The sequence below is a fragment of the Pelecanus crispus genome, chromosome 2, assembly GCF_030463565.1.
Source record: "Pelecanus crispus isolate bPelCri1 chromosome 2, bPelCri1.pri, whole genome shotgun sequence".
NCBI classification, from domain to species: domain Eukaryota; kingdom Metazoa; phylum Chordata; class Aves; order Pelecaniformes; family Pelecanidae; genus Pelecanus; species Pelecanus crispus.
In genome coordinates this window covers 5,963,602-5,984,359 of record NC_134644.1, presented here as the reverse complement: position 1 = coordinate 5,984,359, position 20,758 = coordinate 5,963,602, and the positions used below count along the sequence as shown (strand labels likewise).

General features: G+C 43.0%; 1 protein-coding gene across 1 annotated transcript in view; it reads right to left on the bottom strand.

Moving 5' to 3' along the window:
- Nucleotides 1-20,758, bottom strand: part of DLEC1 (DLEC1 cilia and flagella associated protein) — a 40,836-nt gene that overhangs the window by 2,523 nt on the left and 17,555 nt on the right. Inside the window, exons 18-35 of the mRNA XM_075705653.1 lie at nucleotides 20,367-20,525; nucleotides 18,627-18,766; nucleotides 18,222-18,375; nucleotides 16,610-16,720; nucleotides 13,924-14,054; nucleotides 12,849-13,034; nucleotides 12,319-12,386; nucleotides 10,941-11,092; nucleotides 10,317-10,420; nucleotides 9,311-9,381; nucleotides 8,307-8,455; nucleotides 7,089-7,223; nucleotides 5,095-5,217; nucleotides 4,263-4,357; nucleotides 4,087-4,171; nucleotides 2,782-2,982; nucleotides 1,727-1,888; nucleotides 551-704 (exon numbers count right to left, since the gene is read on the bottom strand). Of these exons, the coding sequence (XP_075561768.1) occupies nucleotides 551-704; nucleotides 1,727-1,888; nucleotides 2,782-2,982; nucleotides 4,087-4,171; nucleotides 4,263-4,357; nucleotides 5,095-5,217; nucleotides 7,089-7,223; nucleotides 8,307-8,455; nucleotides 9,311-9,381; nucleotides 10,317-10,420; nucleotides 10,941-11,092; nucleotides 12,319-12,386; nucleotides 12,849-13,034; nucleotides 13,924-14,054; nucleotides 16,610-16,720; nucleotides 18,222-18,375; nucleotides 18,627-18,766; nucleotides 20,367-20,525 (2,380 nt within the window). The remainder of the gene's footprint in view (nucleotides 1-550; nucleotides 705-1,726; nucleotides 1,889-2,781; nucleotides 2,983-4,086; nucleotides 4,172-4,262; nucleotides 4,358-5,094; nucleotides 5,218-7,088; nucleotides 7,224-8,306; nucleotides 8,456-9,310; nucleotides 9,382-10,316; nucleotides 10,421-10,940; nucleotides 11,093-12,318; nucleotides 12,387-12,848; nucleotides 13,035-13,923; nucleotides 14,055-16,609; nucleotides 16,721-18,221; nucleotides 18,376-18,626; nucleotides 18,767-20,366; nucleotides 20,526-20,758) is intronic.

Genomic DNA, 20,758 nt, shown 5'->3' with positions numbered 1-20,758 from the left:
CAGCACTCGAAATGATACGCCTCCTTGCTAGCCAGCTAATAAATCATGTCTTGCACTGTCAGAGGCTTTCTGTGCATGTGGCCAGTTTCCATTTTCATCCTCTAATCAAGGGGAGTGATCAATGGCCTCCACGTCAAAATAATAAGGCACTGATCTTCTTCCCTTTGAAGCCCATCTGTTGTTAACATCATTAGGCACAAGCTCAAACCGAACTCGTGAGGAGCTACTACTTCTTGTTGCCTCTTAGGATTGTATTACAAATGAGGAAAGCATGTCCACTGCTTGTGAGGGTTGTGGTTCAATCCTTTGGTTAAATCTGGAGTAACTGCTGAAATCAGTAGAGATACACTGATGTCAAAAAAAAAAAAAAAAAAAAAAAAGGGCGGGAAAGGAAAAGCCCACATAAGTGAGAACAGAAGCAGACCTGATACGTTTGCAGCCAGCATTGTATATTGGCTATATATTGAGTGAATGTCTGCAGTCTTACCAAGTAAAAACACTGAGTAGTAAAACTATGTAACAAGGAAATCCAATTGCAAAACCAGCATACCCAGCGAAGCAGTCCAGTAACTTCTACAGCCACTCCTGTTACGCAGGAAGACATGTTCAGTCTTGGTCTGTGCCACAAAGCAGGTCTGGAAATCAACCGTATCACAGGAGAGCTCCAGGACTGGAACAGTGAGGTACGCAGTCACTGGGACCAGCTGCAAAACAGAGGAAAGGGAAAGGAGGGAAAAAAACCACCTTATTTTCATAGAGCTTTAATAACATCCGCTATAGCTCGATCATTCTTAACCTCAAGCACTGAATCAAGAGTAGTTGTTCTGTGTTCTTTTGTAATAGAGTCAATTCCCCATTCTACAGCGTTGAGTGAATTAGGTTGTTGCTTGTTTTACTGTTTTGGGATAGGTTTTCAAACCAGACGCTGTGGTCTTAATGAAGTAAGACGGAGTGAACAGTCTCATTTGTTATTAGGGATTTCGGTGGAGATGCAGACGTTACAGCATCTCGTCGTCCCTTAGGGACTGTACACGGCCCGCTGTGAGTCATTCAGTTTGTGCAGATTGCCCAAGATCATTATTAAATGACTATCTTAGATATGGTGCTCAGATCTTACACAGATCAGCCCTCAGAAATACCTGGTATGGAAAAAAAAAAAAAAAAAAAAAAAGCCTGCAGTGCACTGGAACTGCTGAAGACTTGGGGGGGGTGGGGGGGTTATAGCTTTCCATCTGGAAGAGATCGGTCTTTAAATGTGTGTGGGCTGTGATCACACCACATGAGTTAGACAGACTCGGGCAACTTTCAAGAAGCACTCGGGTACTGCAGGAGGCGATGCTCGGTGACTCAGTCGCTGGCGTGTTCGCTGAGACAGTCCTGACCCCATGTCTCGGGAGGACGCCGAGAGTCACGCCATGGCTGGGTGTGCTGCCCTCGGACGGGGCCCTGTCATCCAGGCCGTGGTGCTGGGCAAAGAGCTGGGGCACGAACAGCGGGGTGCTGACCCAAAACCGCTCTGTCCATCTGAGAGTCACCTGCAGCCTCAACAGAGAGCTATCCCCTTTTGCAAATCCATGGCTGTTCCCTTGAATTGGATGACACAATTTACTCTAGAGGTGGCTGTATTTCAAAGCCGAGTAAATCCTAAGGCATGTTCATTCCGAGTCAGGGATGCTGATAAAACACAGCCCTTTCTCAGGGCCCCGAGATCTCGTTCTGCTCTTACCTGGGTAGTGCGGTTACTATGTTCAATGACCAGATTTTGATTAAACTTCAGCTTTCTCTCTCCGTTCTCAAACTGGAGCGCTTGAAATCCAGGAAGCAGCTGGGTATCTGACAAATGTTGATACGTAAGTAACTCCAGAGTTGTGTGGAATGACACTTTCACCTGTGGGAAGAGGAATTCAGATGACCATCGCATAAGAAGACACCGTGTGCAGGAAGTCCAAAGTAAACACTGCTCAAAGGCCCAGGCACACATTTTCCCACTGGAACCCAAAGGTGTCATGCCAGCAACCAAATTCCCACTGGAACAAAGCATTATAATTAAAGAAAAAAGACAGCTATTTCCTATGAATCCAGTACATGGAGATGGAGTATAAAGGTGAACAGCTAATCTCTGAACCACAGAGGAGAAACGGTCTCTAGCAAGACAAAGGTTCTGAATTCCTGAGGTTACAAATACCATATTCCCAAAGCTGTCTTAAACACACAAGTCGTCTTTCTTCCCACACATGCAGAATTAAGATGCACGTGTGTCTATGTCAAAATGAACACTGAAAAATGAAAAGCGCACTTCAAAACAATGCAACTGTTACTCATTCTTTGCACCCTAGCTAATTCTTGACTCCAGGACTTTTTGTTTCCTCTAATGTCATTGTGTACACCCAAAATGAACCAAATTTTTCTGTGTTTGCACTGCATGCATCTAATTTAAGAAAATAAGGGACTGCAGTCTTTGGAAATCTTTTAATTTGTCCAGCATATATATGGCTAGTGATTTAGGTGAGCTCCAAAAACCACGGGGTTTTTCTGCAGAAGTTTGCAGCAGGACAGAGTTGATGAGAAAAGCACATCAGGGCCACTGTAGAAAAATATTTTGTACCCACAAGAGAGCAGGCAAAATTGCAGTAATTAGCATTTGCTAATATACCACTATTTCCCTTGGAATTGGGAGACTTCTATACTGGTTGTGTTTTTCTTGTGGTTCATCTGGAGCACGCTAACACACCAATTACTAAACTATCTATTCTGGTGCAGGATTATTATTTTTGAACCTACCAGCATGTTTTGCTGTGGATAAAGGACGAGTTGTGGTTGCTGTTCTTTTTCCTCCTTCTTGCTGTGGGATGTTTTGGTGCTCTTTTTGGGATCTGTGCTGGACAGGCTGAAGGGCGTAGACAGAAGGAGCCTGAAGTACAGAGGAACCTTAGTGCAATTGATGAGTTTCAAACTCTGAGTCATGACTGAATCTGTCAAAACCTGGTGGAGAAATGATTCCAAACTGGTTAGTTTTAACTCCCTTGAGAGGTTTGTGCTAGTCTGGTCATTCAGCACCACCGGGGATCTGAAGGACTTCACCCCAAAGCAACCCAGTATTTCCTGCTTGCGTTTTTCAAAATTTCTTGAGTAAAAAACCAAAATACAAATAATGTAATAAAGTTAAAAAGTCTTTGAATGTCAAGGGTCACAGAAACTGACTATGCCGCGCTAAGTGACTCATTCTGCTATCCGACCTTCGTGTCCTGAAAATAAGTACTTATTTTTCTACTTACAAACTCCTCTATAAAGAAAGAGAAAGACATATAAAATAGGCATTGTCTGGGCTCAGTTTTGCTTATTCCTGGCTAATAAGTACTTGTAATCCTTTTGTTTTACCTATCTTGTTATATGCAATATAGAAAATTGCAACATGAGGCTGCTGGAGATTTTCCTGGTTTCGGATGGGATAGAGTTCATTTTCTTCCTAGTAGCTGGCATAGTGCTGCGGTTTGGATTTAGTATGAGAAGAATGCTGATAACACACTGATGTTTTTAGTTGTTGCTCAGTACTGCTTATGTCAATAAAGGGCTTTTCAGCTTCCCATGCTCTGCCAGGTGCACAAGGAGCTGGGAGGGGGCACAGCCAGAATACTTGACCCAAACTGACCAAAGGGCTATTCCATACCATATGACGTCATGCTCAGTATATAAACTGAGGGGGGTTGGCCGGGGAGCAGCGATCGCTGCTCGGGAACTGGCTGGGTATCGGTCGGCGGGTGGTGAGCAATTGCACTGTGCATCACTTGCTTTGTGTATTATTATTATTTTGTCATTATTATAATTACTATTTTACTTTATTTCAGTTATTAAACTGTTCTTATCTTAGCCCAGGAGCGTTTCTCACTCTTACTCCTCCAATTCTCTCCCCCATCCCACCGGGGCAGGGGGAGTGAGCGAGCGGCTGCATGGTGCTGAGCTGCTGGCTGGGGCTAAACCACGACAGGATAAAGATGCATTTTAAAAACCATGTGCATACAGCTCTGAATTCGTACAACAGCACAGCAGTACAAACCAGCTGAATACATCGGTGCGTGAAATACTTACTCCTAACAGAGGCTGATCTGGTATGAGATCACTTGCCATTGAATAAAACACCATTCCTCTGTCATCATCCACGTCTACTTTTAACCTGAGTGTAAAGAATCAGAGCTGGTCAGAGCCCTGCCCTCCAGGTCAGTTCATTCTGCAAGCATACCGGCCGTCAGTGTGATGGTACTTACAGAGCATGCCTCACGAAAGCTTGCAAGGCTATTCGTAACGGTGGAGCTTCGTAGCCATGTCTGCGACGCACTTTGTTAGGCACTGTCTTCGCAAGCTGATGACAAAATGAAAACAGAAATGATGTATTAAATGATAGCACTAAAACCTGAAACCCTACTGTTAGCTCAAGAGGCTGTTAGCCAAAATAGGATTCTGCCTGACAGCGTATTGCCTGTTTGTAAGACATGATGGCAACATGTAAGGAAGAGCAAAAGCTAAGCAGTAGCTGAACTCTGAATGGCTCCGGTTAATACAGATGCACATGTTTCTTCCTCCAGGAGTCAGGACCATCAGGGATGTTTTTATTAAATATTCTATTATCCTTCATTCATTATAGCTTGCACCTTTGCAATGGTTCATGTCAGAGAATCGCAGAGCAATTCATAAAACACTATTCAAGCCTCACATTAGCCTGTGAGCTGCACTTGCAGTTGTTGAAGAGGAAGTTTCCCAGAGTAGAGATACGCTGTCCAAATTCACACAGGAAGGTAGATGCAGAGCCAGGAACAGAACTCAGCAGTCCTGAGTCTCAGTCCCATTGTTAACTATTGTTATCAACAAAACCTGATGTTGTGACAGCGTTTCAAACCCTGGGCTTTTGTCTGGGGTCCGCTGCACCAGACAATGTAAGAAGCCGGTGACATTCCCACAAATGAACAACCCTAGTTAAGGAAGGATGTACAGGACTGTTTATACAGACTGGGCAGGTACACAGCAGCCTGTACATAAATTACAGGAAGGGAAACGATTATTTTCTAGTCATCTTTAGCCTTGCTGCGATAGTCAGCTTACCTTGTCGTCTAGGTTCATGAAACCCAGCACAAACCCTTCGCATTGCACTTCAGGCACGGCCTCTGGCAGGACGCCTGGGGTGAAGGAGATGCAAACGGAGATGCTGCCACCTCCTGGAACCACCTGCAGCCCAGAGCCAACTGTTCAGTGGGGCAGGGAGCTGCCCGGGATTGCGCAAGCATCCTCTGCGCTCAGCTGCTAAAACCGAGTTGCACAAGCAGCATGAAATCTCCTGGGGATGGGCTATGCTCAGGCTTGGACTAAAATGACAACATGTGACAATAAAACTGGCTTAAATATTTCAGCTGCAAATATTGGTGTAGCCACTCTTTAGCATCAACGGAGTTTAAGCACAGTCATAGACCAACTCTCTAAGTACGCAGACGTAGGTACACCCCTGTTTGTTTCTAAAAATACCCAGTTCTGCCCACTCTTACTCCATGGCTAACTCAGATGATTCTCCGACAACTGACAGCACTCACAGATACAAGAAACATTTTTTGAAGAGTTACAAGTGTGAATTAAGAGCATTTTACAGTTCAGTTTACTCTTGGCTATTTTTTTATTTTACATGACAGCAGGGAATGTAATCAAATGCACTAGCCAGCTGCAGTGGATTTTCTGGGATTTACAGGTTGAATAGATTCTGCTTTCTTTAGGTGCATTATGGAGGTTATGGTTAAATCTCACTATTGCTGCAGAAACATGTGCAGGTTATGATTAAATCCTGCTGTTGCTGCAGAAAAACCTTTGCCATCTCCCTACAGAGCCAATTCATGTCTAGCCGAGTCTGTAAGCTCAGGGCCCATGTGGCGTGTACTGCTTTCAGACTAGCGCTGTGCGATCGCAGCGTGAGCTGTGTGGTCCTGCTGGACCTACGTTCAGTAGAAGCAAAACGAGCTCAGCTCGCTTTGCACTATGTTCCCCTGCTCGGAGTGGTGAGGAGCATAAGAAAGGTCTGCCTAAGGCCTAGCAGGGCCAGAGCAGAGTTGGTACGCTCTGTCCGTCCTACAACACTGCAGGGTCTGTGCATTGTGCTCATAGAGAGCTTGGTTGTTCAGACATGGACTTTAGCCAGGTCTGGCCAGCTCTGCTGCATAACACCTGAGCTAACAGACCTTCCTGGAGCAACAGTAGAAACACAGAGAACATTTCTACAGAGGAATACCTGAACAGCTCCATAGGCATCAACTCCATTCCGTACGGCCCAAACTCGCTGCTGGCTACACCCGATAGCGGCTGTCTCCACAATGAGGCACTTGTTAATCTGAACCATCTCAGCCTCAGTCACCCCAGAGCTGACAGTAGGCTTCACTGCTTTAAGATGTCATTTCTGTAATTACTTCTTTTATGTAATTTAGCTTATTCTAACTTGTAACTGAAACCCTTTGGCAAAAAAATTGCTAATACTTAAGAAGCAAAATTGACACAGTGATGTTTTGGGCAATGCTGTCACTCACAAATCTTTCCAGTGCTGTCTTTGCTTTACCTTATTCCTAAGTAATCGTGACACCGTGGCCCCTATGTGCACCGGTTACTTTTGAAGTACTGTGGGTTACAACCATTTACCCAAAAGAGTTGTCTACAGAGCATGCCTTTCCCAGAGCAGCCTGCTTTCCAGCTCTGCCGCGTCTACTTCGCAAATCTACCCTGGTTAAATAACAGGCTTCCAAAGCTTCAGGCTGGATGCTTCCCACCTAATGCCACACATTTCACCAAGACAACCCAAGTGAGAAGACCAGAGATGCCACTCTAGAGGCCCTAGTACAACTGAACACCTAATTCCAGTCATCACTGCTCATATGTAGGTGGGACACTTTCTTTTTTCTGTTGACTTTGCAAACTCTTCTCATGGTCATCTTCAAGATCCCAAAGCCTACCAGCCTACTGTTTCATTGTTTAGTACTCTCTCCACCAAACCAAAGCTACCTCCTCCTTGTCTCTCCTGCATAAAATATGCTAAATCGAAGCACAAAGAAAGTGTAAAAGCTTACTATCTGTCTTGGAGTAATGGAGTAGGGGTCATCTGCAGGAACCCCTTCATGAGGTCGTATAAGTACAGAGACAATTTTCTGTATTGTAGGTTCTTGAGTGACGATTTCCTTCTCTTTGCTGTTGGTGTCTGAAGGCTGCAGGGACACAAGGGTGGGGAATGGTTAAAACTGTTACGCTGCAAAGGAGGAATGCAAGTGAAGCGTACGGGAACTGCTGCACTAGGCAGTAAGTATGGCCAGCTCCAGTTTGTTTCTTTCTGGCACAAAAGCTGGACATGTGGATTTGTCCCATACACGAATTTTTTCATGCATAGGTTTGCTCTCCTGAAACTGTTCCTGAACTCCTTGGAAAATGTGCATGCTTGAGTCCTGTTCTGCCAAGAGAAGCACTCGACCGTAACACCTCTGGCCCCCTATACAAACCAGCACTCTAGGGCAATAACTTTCCCTTGTTGCATACGAAAGTTTAGAGGTGTATTCAAAACAAGTATCCTTTCTGAGCTGAAATAGAGAAAAGGTGATTTTACTATCTTTTCTGTAAGGCTTTTGCTGGAGCAATATACATATCCTGTATGATACCTTCTCCCTGTCACTCCCAGCCCTTCAATACAGTAAATTGCCATATTATAATCAAACTTAATGTGTAATAGGTGTTACCATATTCTAACAGAGTAACCAATCTAAGTTTGGCACTGGGATAAATACTTCCAAAACATTAGCTGCAATTTGAACTTCATAGGTTAGATTCTGCTCCCTGACTACAGCGCACACTGACACCATAAAGAACCCATGAGAAGAGTAGACCCAAACTGAGGACTTTTAGTTATCTTAACCCTTTCACATGAAAATGGCATTAGTTTGTCAATGACAGTATTTTAAGAAGTATCATCTGATCAGCTTCTTTAACAACTTTAAGAAAAGGAGAAGTTGAAGAGCTATTTGCTTATACCTCATTCTGGAAACTGATTGCTGATACCAATAGCCATCTACCCATGTATTGCTTTCTTCACTGTGAGAGGAGCTGACATTTCTTTTAACAATCCAGCTCTTAGTTACAAGTTATATTGCGTGTTATTGTTTTCAACCTTTCAGGCCAAGAAACCCATCATGTATCTCAGCAGCAGTATAAAAAACAGACTAACAGCTGACCTCATCTGTGGTTTGCGAAGCTGAATAAATGCTTCCGCAGGGAATGGCAGTTTGATCCAACTTCAACACGATCTCTGACTCTGAGTTGCTACCAATTGGTGCAGTCTCATTTTCATCTGTGTCCTTAGGAGGAAAAGGGTCTCCAAAGAACATCAACAGGTCCACCAGCTTTTTATCATCTTTCTCTTGATTGTAAATTTCCCAGTCCAGGCGGATGTCTGATTTGAAAAGGAGAAAGGACAATTACTTCTGGTCATTGAGAAGACTCATAGCTTAGCTGGTACCAGAGAACAAGAGGATCAATTCACGAATTTGTATCTAGCAGCTAGATTTCTATCAAAGCACATCTTAAGCTTTCCATGTTTGCTGTAAACTAAAATAATTTAAGATCATGTGTGCTATGCCCTTATTATAGCTTGTCTGCTCTCTAGGTCCTGAACTATACTTATTAACATTAAAATAAACTATGAGTATTTTTTTTGTTAAGCAAATGTTCTTGGTGGCATTCAGTGAAAAAAAAAGGTGGTTGACCTTTGCTCTGAAGAGCTTAAAATCTCACTCAAGAGATAAAAAGACTAAGCACAGAAGAGCCAGATGATGCCACTAAGAAGCAGGCAGTGTCGATTGACCAGGGATAGTGCTGTGAGAGATTTACAAAAACAGGATGGAAAATCCTGAATTCCTATCATTTCAATGAGCGAAAACCCAAACACATCAGGATAGGATGTGCAGTTTCATAGTAACAACACATTGAGTCAATTACGTATATTCTACTACACTCTGGCTGGAGCTTACCTGTTGTACTGTTACAGAAAGCAAACTAATATTCACGGCATAATGATAAATACTACTATGCTTATAAAGACCCGACAGCATGTATTATTGTTTGTATTAGCTAAGTTAGAAAACAGCTTAGACACTCTCTTATATACTATTATTATTTTTACAAAAAAACATCTTGATTAGGAAACAAGTAGGCCTGTTAATTAACAGGTTAATGGGTTCTTCTATTTTTATTATCATAAGAAGCACAATGCAAGTGTCGCTGTTTGCTGTACAAAAGTCATTCTTACCAAAGGGAGTGGGATTGTTGAGCTGGACCCTCCGAAAGACAGGCGACCCTCCAGAGACATGGGTGCCAAACCTGAGGGGGGAAACCTTGCTGTCAGTACATGCAGAAAATAAAAGTGAATGTCTGAAATCATTGAAGATTTGTTTAAGAGTGGAAACATATCTGGCTGCACTGGGAGCCTGTTAAGAGTGGCTATCAGGTAAAGCATGGCCTATACTGTGAAGTGCAATATTGCTTTATTTAATCAGTCTCCTTTTTCCACTTTTCTCAGTTGTCTCAGACGTTTCAGGGTAAACACATGAAGTCAGCTTTTGTGAAACACTCTGTCAGTGGCAGCAAATGGCTACACAGCAGTGGAGTGCCCTGTGTCAGACACAGATTTCCAGGTGCGTAAGGGGTTTTTTTATGGCGGATAGCTAAATCCATTTTCTATGCCCCATTACAGAGCTGACATTGCAAATTCTCTTGGCTGTAGTATGATACACAGTGTTAATTCCTCTCAAGTCAGAAAGAAGCAGTCATGCTGTATGGCAGCTGGCTGAGTGTGTCATGCCGTAGTCCCCATAAAACAACCCTTACCCCTTACCCAGATGTGCAGGTGCAACTTGCTGTATGAGAGGTCTTAAACCTTCCCCTGCCCCTATTTACCTTGGGGCTGCATTTCTCCTGGTCCAGGTAAAGGGACAGGGAAAAATGGACTGTGGATGATGACAAGAACTGGCACCATGTACCAGTTTCCATCTCCACAGAATCAGATGAGGCTGGACTGGGTGAACTTCTGTGACTGTAAGCCCAGAACACTGATTGCTGGTAAACCTGAGAATGCTTGTACGTGATTCTTTTCTGATTATGCTGGCGGAGACAAATGTATCCGTGTTATAGAAGCAGATACTGTACTTAGTCACTTTGCTGACCTCATTATATCACAAAAAGATGGGAACAGGCACCTATGTTGGCTATAGTCCAATGGTATTCTCTGACTTCTCTGACAGTATTTTGCGCTATACCTGATTATGGGTTGCTCTGTTTGTGGTCCTGTCATCTGTAGGAAGATTGGACAGCCTTTCACAGTCATTTGCATAGGAATTAATTTAGGTTGTAAGTCTCCCACCTATTAAAAATGAATTTTTACTATTAGAATCAAGATAAAGCTCTGTTCTCTGGGTTACAAAATTATGTTTTGAAAACGCATTGTATTTTCAAATATTTTTGACTGTTTTATTTTGACAACATCTAATTCATATGCTAACAAAAGCTGTTCTCAGCAGGAGAATGCAATACCTCATACATTCATCAGCTTTCCTGCAGCTTTTCCATACAACACAATATATTGTATTGGTAGAGCAGAGTAGCATACTGGCCAGCTACCAAACAGATTTTGTAAATCAAAATTGCTCCAGTCATTTTAAAGGCACAAGAATATTTCCCAAGGGATAAACTTGTTACCCCAAAACTAAACCACTTGTTCCTTAAGTGTCGTTGGACGTAGTGGTATAGCAATATCTACCCTCAATTTTTACAGAAGTCCTAACAAACTGAAAAAGTATTTTTAACAGAAAGGAATCTGGGAAATATAATTGGTGTAAAATCTGCCATAGCAACACTTCACTTAAAACCGACGCCCCACCTACCTCACAGACAAGATCATCCCGGTACTCTCCCCACATGTTGTTGTAAGCTGTTATTTCTATGATTAGCTGCTGGAAGGCTTTTAGAGTTCCTGTGGAAGGTTGTATATGGAAAGCTACTCCCTTCCCATGAGACAGCAGTGCCGCTGCAAACTCTGAGGGAGCACAGCAAAGAAGCACTTGATGAATTTTCAGGAAATGGAACAAAGTTAGTCTTTCAAAAAATATATAGGACCATATTTTTAGCTGGTGTTAATCAGCCTAGCCTCCGTGGCTTCAAAAAAAACTGGGATCATTTACACAACCCACATTTATACCACTTTACCCAAGCTCCCTTCTGCAGTGGGTCTTAATCTGTTTTTTGAGAATTAGTTCTTGCAGAGATTATTTCACAGAGGGACTCCCTTCCAACAACGTGATCCAGGACTCTTAGGGATATGCAAGGCACTAATTGGCTACGTGAAAACACACCCTCAATTTGAGAAAAATAAACTGGAATTTGTGCTAAGTGGTTATCTTTCTGTTAGCAGCTGCCTGTTTACCTCTGTGTGCTCTTCAACACAAAGAACGAATTACAAAGAGCAAAGCCTTTCCACATTCTGAGTCACCTAGCCTTCTAAATCAATAAGCTTGCATGGAATCTGTCAGAACAGCATTTTTCCAATCTTAAGTACTAATTCAACAGCTGAAAAGCTCTGTCTTTGTAACAGATACCAAACACTATGGCAAGGTACCAATATGTCCAAGTTTTATTTTGGATACAGAAGACACATCCACACTTTATAGCATTTCACTTCCATTTCCCCCCTCCCCAGGTCTCATGTGGCTCCAAATATTATTATTTTTCAGTACAATGCATCAGAAATGACGGATCAGCTGTGCTGTAGCTTTCCACAGTGGGGAGGGTGTATAAAAGGGTTTGAGAGAGAAAAGCCTGCTGCAATGGTATTAGAAGACTCTGTAGGAGGGAAATAGCCAAACGTTATTATGCATGTTATTCATACTGTGTGCTGGGAGTGACCCTGGGATTGAGTGAACTATCACCAGCACCACCTGTCTTTGTTTCAGACTGTTGGTTTCAAGAAAAAGAAGAGGAAAGAGAGAGAGAAAGAAAGGGAAGGGGAGAGAGAAAGAAGGGTGGGGGGAGAGAGAGAAAAAAGAAGCGGGGCAGAGGGAGAGAGAGACTGACCTAATGCTTATGCAATGTGGGCTTTCAAACTCAAGAATGAACTGAGGAACTAAGTAATTTAGCAGCGTTAGACTTAGCCAGATACTCCAAGAATGAAATTATGTGCCTGACTGGCACATTTAATGCTGAATATGGTAGTCAGTTGTCTTTTGCCTTCTCTTCACTGTGGGGATTAACAGCTAATTCTCATACCTGACTGTGCTCTTCTGGCTGCATGTTTTGTGATGGGCCCTCTTCTTTTCACCAGGTAGCTTGAGGAGCTTGAAAAAAAAATTAAAAAATCATGACATTTCTGTGAAATGAGCAGGACTCTGCTAAAGTAACAGCTCTACCTGACTCCTCAATAAGCCATTATAACTTAAAGAAGAACTGCCTACAAAGCATTTTTTGAAAGTAACATCCTTAAGAGTGAATCAGCTTGGGAGTTGTAAGACTCTGTCTACAATCCAACACAACAGAGCCTTGGCCAGTGTAAACCGGCTCACGTCCATTGGCAACAATAGTGTTTTGCCATTCGCACCAGCTAAATCTTCCGTCCTTGGACTGCATGCTATCTATGCTATGCATGCAATACCACAGTCAGAGAAAGAGCTTAAAAAAACCCACTAGAGCACTGCAGAAAGTCCATCTTGTGACAGAGGCAATAGCACTATGTCCTGATTTCAGATTTAACCCAGACCTAAGTTAGTGTTTGAGTGATTACGTAGAAAAGCAAGACTTACGGGCAGATTCCTTGTTCTGGAGTAAGTGAATAGCCAGTAAAATACTCCGCTTCTAGTTTGAATGGAGCGCTGATTCCACTATGATTGGTAAGAATTAGCTGACGCTTTACTATGTCTTTGAATGCAACTTCAGAACCAAAGTCCAAAAGAAGATCACACGGGTTTTGTAACATTTGCCTTTCATCACTGTCGGAAGAAGTTACATTAGTATTAAAACATCAGTCTTACATTCTTACGCCACAGATTATTTCACTAGATTTTAAAGTGTGCAATATGCAATGTGGTTGTGATGACCAGTGTAAAAGGACCATGCAGCCTATTATTTTTGTCATCAGCATTTACTGCTTTTCATTTTTTCACTTCTATCCACATAAGGATTTATTTGGGGTAGAAGTTTTATCATGTATAACATGCCAACCTACCAAATTAAAGCCATTTTTACTTATATAAAGAGGAGCATATTCCAAAAAGGAGTAATCATGCTACATATCAGAAAAATAAAATAAATATCAGTCAGATATACCAAGTCAAAATGAAGTATTTTAATCTTTCTTTAATATGATGTCTCACAGTACAACAACAAAACTTAATGGTCCAAAATACAGGACCTTGGGTATAACTCTGTAGTTCTAAATACACATCTAAGAGTTGAATTTGCAAATTTTTGGTATTCCAGAAAGTAGCTGTTACTTATAAACATGTGAGGGACTGCAGAGGTCCCACACTTTGGTAACCAAGGAGAAAGGTAATATTTCATGCTCTCTATACACAGAAGTGTCAAGGCAACTGGCAGGTTACAAGTGCCAGGAGCACAAGGGAGAACAGATGTGACACACGAATGAGTTTCTGAATGAACTCTGAGATGCTGAATTTGGCTAGGGTGTAAACCCAATACCTTTTCTTCACATAAGCACCTTCAGTGAATTGTCCCAGGACATTTTACCGTCCTTGCTGCCTACAGCAGGAGGAGGAATGAAGTTTACAGAGATAAGTGGGTTTTTTTCCCCTCTCTATTATATTTTTGCTTTGGGAAGAAGTAATTTTTGTTCAGTTCAGGGGTAAACCCTTGATTTACCTGGCAACTCCACTGTCACAAGGCACTGAGTGGGTGACATGCAGGCCTTTCACTTCTCCAGAAATGCTCAGAAAGAGGGGTTCAATCATGTCTTCTATGCTACAGGAAAGGGCAAGGTCTTTCAGCTCACCCTGAAAGGAGAAGAGTCAGGTTTCCTTGTGAATGAAGCAAACATCACAGAGGAAAGGCAGCCTCATTAAGAAATTTACTTAGAAAAAATGTATAAACCTCACTGGACTAAACCCAGAACTACAACAGAAGCTTGAAAAGTTTCACTGAATCATTTTAAGTGCATTCTCTGCCAGCATTAGATTTGCTTAGAAGGCAGTACCAAAGTAAAAATTTGTGGCTCTTTCTTGGCTTTGTACTTGCATCAGTCTATAAGCCTAAAACTGCTCTATTAGTGATTTTTTATACACTTTCTATGCTGCAAGTGTTGAAGCTCTGAACATTAATCACTTCTAGTCATGCTTAAATAGTCTTCCAAAACCAAGATTTTATTTTTATCTGCGTTTAAAGCAGGACTTGTAGGATGAAGTATGTGGCCCAGTTACACCAGTACTCTGCTAATTCAACCTTACTATTCTTTTTTGCCTTATCAGTATATGAACCAGCGTGTCCTGCAAAAAGTAATAGACTGGGATTCAGCTCCAGATTCAGACTTCTAAATGTAACTGTCTAAATGTGAGCCCGTATTGGGTTTGCATGGCAAGGTTTTGGTAGCAGGGGGGCTACAGGGGTGGCTTCTGTGAGAAGCTGCTAGAAGCTTCCCCTGTGTCCGATAGAGCTAATGCCAGCCGGCTCCAAGATGGAGCCACCACTGGCCAAGGCTGAGCCCATTGGTGACAGTGGTAGCTCCTCTGGGATAACATATTTAAGAAGGGGGAAAAAAAACTGTGTGATTGCAGCCAGAGAGAAGAAGTGAGAATATGCAAGCGGAACGATTCTGCAGACACCAAGGTCAGTGAAGGAGGAGTGGGAGGAGGTGCTCCAGGCACCGGAGCAGAGATTCCCCTGCACCCCTGGTGCAGCCCATGGTGAGGCAGCTGTGCCCTTGCAGCCCATGGAGGCCCACGGGGGAGCAGAGATCCACCTGCACCCGGGGAGGAGCCCACGCCGGAGTAGGGGGATGTGCCCAAAGGAGGCTGTGACCCCGTGGGAAGCCTGCGCTGGAGCAGGCTCCTGGCAGGATCTGTGGACCCGTGGAGAGAGGAGCCCAGGCTGGAGCAGGTTTGCTGGCAGGACTTGTGACCCCGTGGAAGGGACACACACTGGTGCAGTTCGTGAAGAACTGCAGCCCGTGGGAAGGACCAACGTTGGAGAAGTTTGTGGAGGACTGTCTCCCGTGGGAGGGACCCCATGCTGGAGCAGGGGAAGAGTGTGAGTAGTCCTCCCCTGAGGAGGAAGGAGCAGCAGAGACAACATGTGATGAACTGACCGCAACTCCCATTCCCCATCCCCCTGTGCTGCTCGGGGGAAGGAGGTAGAGAAAATCAGGAGTGAAGTTGAGCCCAGGAAGAAGGGAGGGGTGGGGAGAAGGTGTTTTAAGATTTAGTTTTAATTTTCTCATTACCCTACTGTGATTTTCATTGATAATAAATTAAACTGATGTCCCCAAGTCAAGTCTGTTTTGCCCGTGATGGAAACTGGTGGATGATCTCTCCCTGCCCTTGTCTTGACCCATGAGCTTTCTGTTATATTTTCTCTCCTCTGTTCAGCTGAGCAGCTTTGGTGGGCATCTGGTGTCCAGCCAGGCTCAACCCATCACAGAGCCCTTGAGTTCATCTATAAAGGTGAACTCCAAATACGAGCTCTGAATCTCCACTGATTCATTAATGGTACTTAGGCATCTGGCTCACCTACAATGCAGACAACCTTTCTTGTACGTGGCTTGGATGGCATTCAGTTCCCCAGCCGCATGCAAAAGTGCCCTTTCAGATGCCAAACATGTCCTGTTGAGCTTCCAGTTTTCCATGAAGAAAGCTCAGGTTTACTGGGATCCTGTGCCACGTATGGCAGACACACATGGGGACCCAAGGTCTTCTAGGGCATCTCTGATAGTACTGAACATCTACTTTTAAGTGAATAAATGAAACTTAGGTTTCCAGTGACTGTAATGGGAACTAATACACCACACCTATAGGAAGCTCCTTTATTTAGTTGCATTAAATCAGCTGTTTGAATGACCCTATGAAGTCTATGGCTGAATTCCTGAAATTTTTAAACTCTACAGTCTACACCCTATTTTGCAGACTCTCAGTCCCATCAGCCCCTTCTAAGTTTTCAAATTTCAAAATGTCATGAGCCCAGTTGCATTCAGAAACCCAAATGTACACTATATATGCCAGTCTGCTACATGTCATTTGGGATAATCCAAAGTGAGGATCTGTACGCTCTAAGAAAAGTGATAAGCATTAAGAGTAATTGCATAGGCATTCAAGAAAGAAAGAAAACAAGAACAGTTGGGAAACAAAGAGGCAGGGTAGAAAATTGCACACCATGTGGACTGCTTTAATTCTTGCCTTCAACCACAGTTACCTCTAAAGCAAAGCAATTTCAGAGATACTGTACAGAAAAAAAGAGCATTATATTTTGTATATAAAAATCCTTCCTTTTGCCAGATGGAGGTGAGATGAGAATGCCAGTGTTGATGTTTTGACAAAATTGCATCAATTTTTAAACTTACCACAATGTTAGCTGACAGCTCTATGCAGAATTCTTTTTCTTCATTCGGGCCTAAGGTACCAGTGGCTGGGGAGACAGTGGTGGAGCAGAAAGCTGCCTGATTTCCAACGAGCTGCCAAACAGAAAGGACAGACATTCAGTTAACTCTCTTAATTCACTAACACCGATTCTTTCAGATTTTCTCTTCAGATCAAAGATGATTATAAAACCAGAGTTATTCTAAGGTTTAGGACACTTCCAGGTAGCAACACATACAGTTTGTTGAGATAAGGCTTGCTTTACAATTCCCCCATGGTTGATAAGATCATAGAATCATAGAATTCTATGATTCTCATGTTACAAGATCCTCATGTTACATTTATTCCAAATGACTTCAGGTGCCCAACTGAGGCATCTGGGCTGGAAGCAGAGTCACAAGCCTTTCCAGGGTTAGGTCAGCCTATCTGATATTGGAGCAGGATCCTGCAGGTGCTGTAACTCTCTCCACTGACTACAGAGGTGGCCTACAGAGACAATCCTGGTGTTGGCACCTTCCCTAATTGACTAAATGCACATGACATGAATCCAGGGGTTCAACTTGGTTGCTCACATGCAAACATCAGATATCATGTAAAGTCCTGTGGATATCCCTCCTAGGCTCCAGCCGTTCCAAAACGTTTTCCTATAGGTGCTATATCATCCACACGTTCAGTTAGCATGTCTTGGGCACCTAAGGGCATCTTGGATGGCTCTGAATGCTTTTATGTAGGCAACCGAGCTGAATCCTGGATGTCAGAGTAGATCTGAATGACCAAGGTGCTGACAGCAGGATTCAGCTTGCAGGCTCATTAACCTAATTGTATGCATAGCTGGTGTCAACACCACCATTGTAGCCAACAGACATCCAGTTAGTATGTGCTACAGAGCATTCTGCAGACCAAAGCTGAATACTTCTCTAGACTCCATTGACTATAGACGTGGTAGAATTCAGTTGCCTAAACACAGGCACATAGGGTAGCCAAGCCATACAAGTGTGGCTGGCTGGTGTGACAGGACTTAGAAGAGACCACACTTCTTGAGTGACGCCTGGCAGTGAGGAAGAACACTCTACAGCACCCACAGTGCCATTAGATACATGTATTCTAGTGACTGACTTCCTGTTCAGATTCCCATTGACTGAAAAGAGAGTTCAGACCATAGCTTACATGCTATTTAGGGGTCCTAATCTGTGAGCTGAATGCCACCCAGAATGTAAAATTTAAGCAAAATTTAGACATAATTCAAAAGCACCATTGTTTCTTTGCTCCATTGAATTCAATACAAACCCTAAACTGCCATGGCACTTTGTTTAATACTCTGGTAGCTTACACCCTATTTCCCCTCACATCTCTGCCCACCCATTCTCCCGGGGATGATCCACAGACCGTAAGAGCATATTAATATCAACTGGCAGTTAATCATTTCAAGGCTGGTCTCAAGTTGAGTCCTGCTCACAAGCCAGAAAAACAGGAATCACTACTCAAAGGATACATCAGAAAAGCTTTTAAGAGTACTTTGTATTTTGATGGAAGTTACAGTTTCCATCCCTGCTGAAGAATGATGAAGAATACTTCATCCATTAGAAGCGCATTTACCTTTCCCCATAAGTATTTTGCTGGCAGCAGTGTCTGGTTAAAAAGTTTGCTGGTTGCTTTGGCAGGAACTCCAGCATAAATTTCAGTGAATACTAGATGACTAGATATCAGGCACGCTTGGGGGGTCTGAACTTCAACAAAAACAGGAAGATGACTGGAAATAAACACACAGATGGTCTATTGTTATCGTTAATGAAATGTGCTAGACATACAACAGCATGCTGGAAAGAATGATGATTATGTTTATTTAGCAATATTAGTGATTGGATAGTTCATTGATAGGTTACACAACCCCACTCTGAGTTCCTGCTGCATATATTTGTTTTAGGAGATAAAACCACCTAAAGTGAAATCACATGTGAATCTCAGGAAAAAACAAAGCAGAACGCCACTTTTCCCCCTTACCTTCCTTCTCCATTCTCTACCTCTAGTTCTAATACTGTCTGGAGACGCTGGCACAGTAATGATGTAAACTGAACTGACACGCTGCATATACCCAGAGGAGGTATTTCTCCAGCAGATGGTTGAATGGTGAAGGGAGATACCTAGGAGAGGAGAGGAGAGAGGAAACAGAAATTTCTTTGACACTTGCAAAGCAAGCATAAAATGCTGAAGCCACACAATCTGATTAGGACTTGCATGTGTCTAGTTTTCCCTCAGACATGTCCTTTCTCTCTGCCCCTGGAGTCCCACCTGGGTTGATTTCAGTAAGCACAGTGCTAGCTTTGTGAAAATCTGGCTAGACAAGGAGGCAGGACTTTGCTTGTATGGGGACAGCTAATAAAAAGGCAATGACCTAAAAGAAGGGTAGTGAGAGCCAAGGGCATAACACGGATGCTTGGAGTGAGGGGAAGTGTGAAGGAGAAGCAGTCGCAGTAGCAGTGTCTCCTTCCAAGCGGAGGGGCTGCGCAGCAGCTATGCAAGGTGCCACAAGTTGGGGAGATTCTTGGACAGAAGGTCAAGAAAGGAGGGCTGGAGGAGTGGAATCAGAAGGAGCACCAGTGTGGGGTGGAGGCTGGAGAGGTTCAGGAAAGGAAAGGGGTAGCTCTTATGCAGGAGGGATGGAGCACTAGATCTATGATCTTCACTGGGATATAACTGGTGAGACATCTACATGATACATGGAAAAGAAAACAAAGCTCAAGAACTCATGGGGGTACACAGTACAACTTCTCGCAGGCTTCCATCTCCTGATGGTCAATGGAAAGTTCCTGCTTAACAAGCTCCTCTCTCCGTTGCAAGACGGACAGCCTGTCCAGAAAAACAGAACATCTGAACAGCGTTTAGATCAATTTTGCCATGAAACAAGTGAACTCAATTCCTTGCATGGGTAATTATGTAAAGAGCCCTACAGGCAGAATTTGGCCCTTCATGACAACAAAAATCACTTACACCAGAGTCTGGATTTCCTCACTTCCCTTTAATGCTTAACACTAAGGAGAAATCTAGCTACAAAGCCCACTGTGTGCCACAAATTATAAAAATAAGCATTTTGTCTTTTGTTTTTTTTTTTAATTTTAGGAGTATGCAATGGTCTGCAGATAGCAGCTCTCACTCAATTCTTTGCCACCAGTATTACCTCCAAGCTACCTTAGTTATTTCATATGAAATGGTGGAAGGAGCTCTGAAGTCAAAGACTGGAATGGACTGCATTTGACACATCACAGCCTAGATATTACTAAACAACAGTTTTAGTATTCACTGTGGTAAGAAGTCATTTTGGGAGACACCTGTGTGCTTCAAAGCTGTTGTTTAAAGCCAAAAGACCCAATTCAGTAGGTGCTGAGACTCTTGTCTGAGATGCTGATGTGGGTGCATGGCAGGAGTGTCTAGCACCCTCAGGTCTGATAAAGTCTTTCCCCCTTATTTAGATCAGCAGCAGACGAAATCACTGTCATACAGGAAATACTCCATGTCTCTCTGGATCAGGCCGGCAAGGGATTTGTAATAAATAGAAATAGAGGAAAAACTGCAAAGAAGCATTTAATCTCAAAAGAACTTGTGCACTTCAGGAACTGTGCAGAATCAGTTTCATAAGAAGTCACAGAAATTAGAACTTTTGATTCTGGAATGAATATTACAACTCCTAAGCCTAAGGAAGAATTAGCTAAAGAAGGAGCATAGCCAGCTATAGCAGTGACTTACCTCTTCATTCCTTTCAGCTAGACAAACCTGGCTTTCTTGCATTCTCCATTGTGCTGGCAGCTGACATAGATTTTTAATCTCAAAGGTTCTTAACACACTCTCACCCTGCTTAATCAAACCTAACCGGAGTGATGGAACATCAATATGAAGAAGTGGACCCTAGGACACCAGGAAACAGATGTCAGAATGAATATTTCTGCCAAAACTGCCTAATTAAGAAGCATACATTAGCTAAGATTAATGTTCAATATCACAAAGAACAACAGAAAGCAAATGCACTGTGTGTAATACAGAAAAAATCTTAGTGTCATGGGAGTATCAACATTGACTCAATAGTTACTAGACAGCAAAAATACCTCCTGTTTGGAACTGCTTTAGATTTGTCAGGCCTT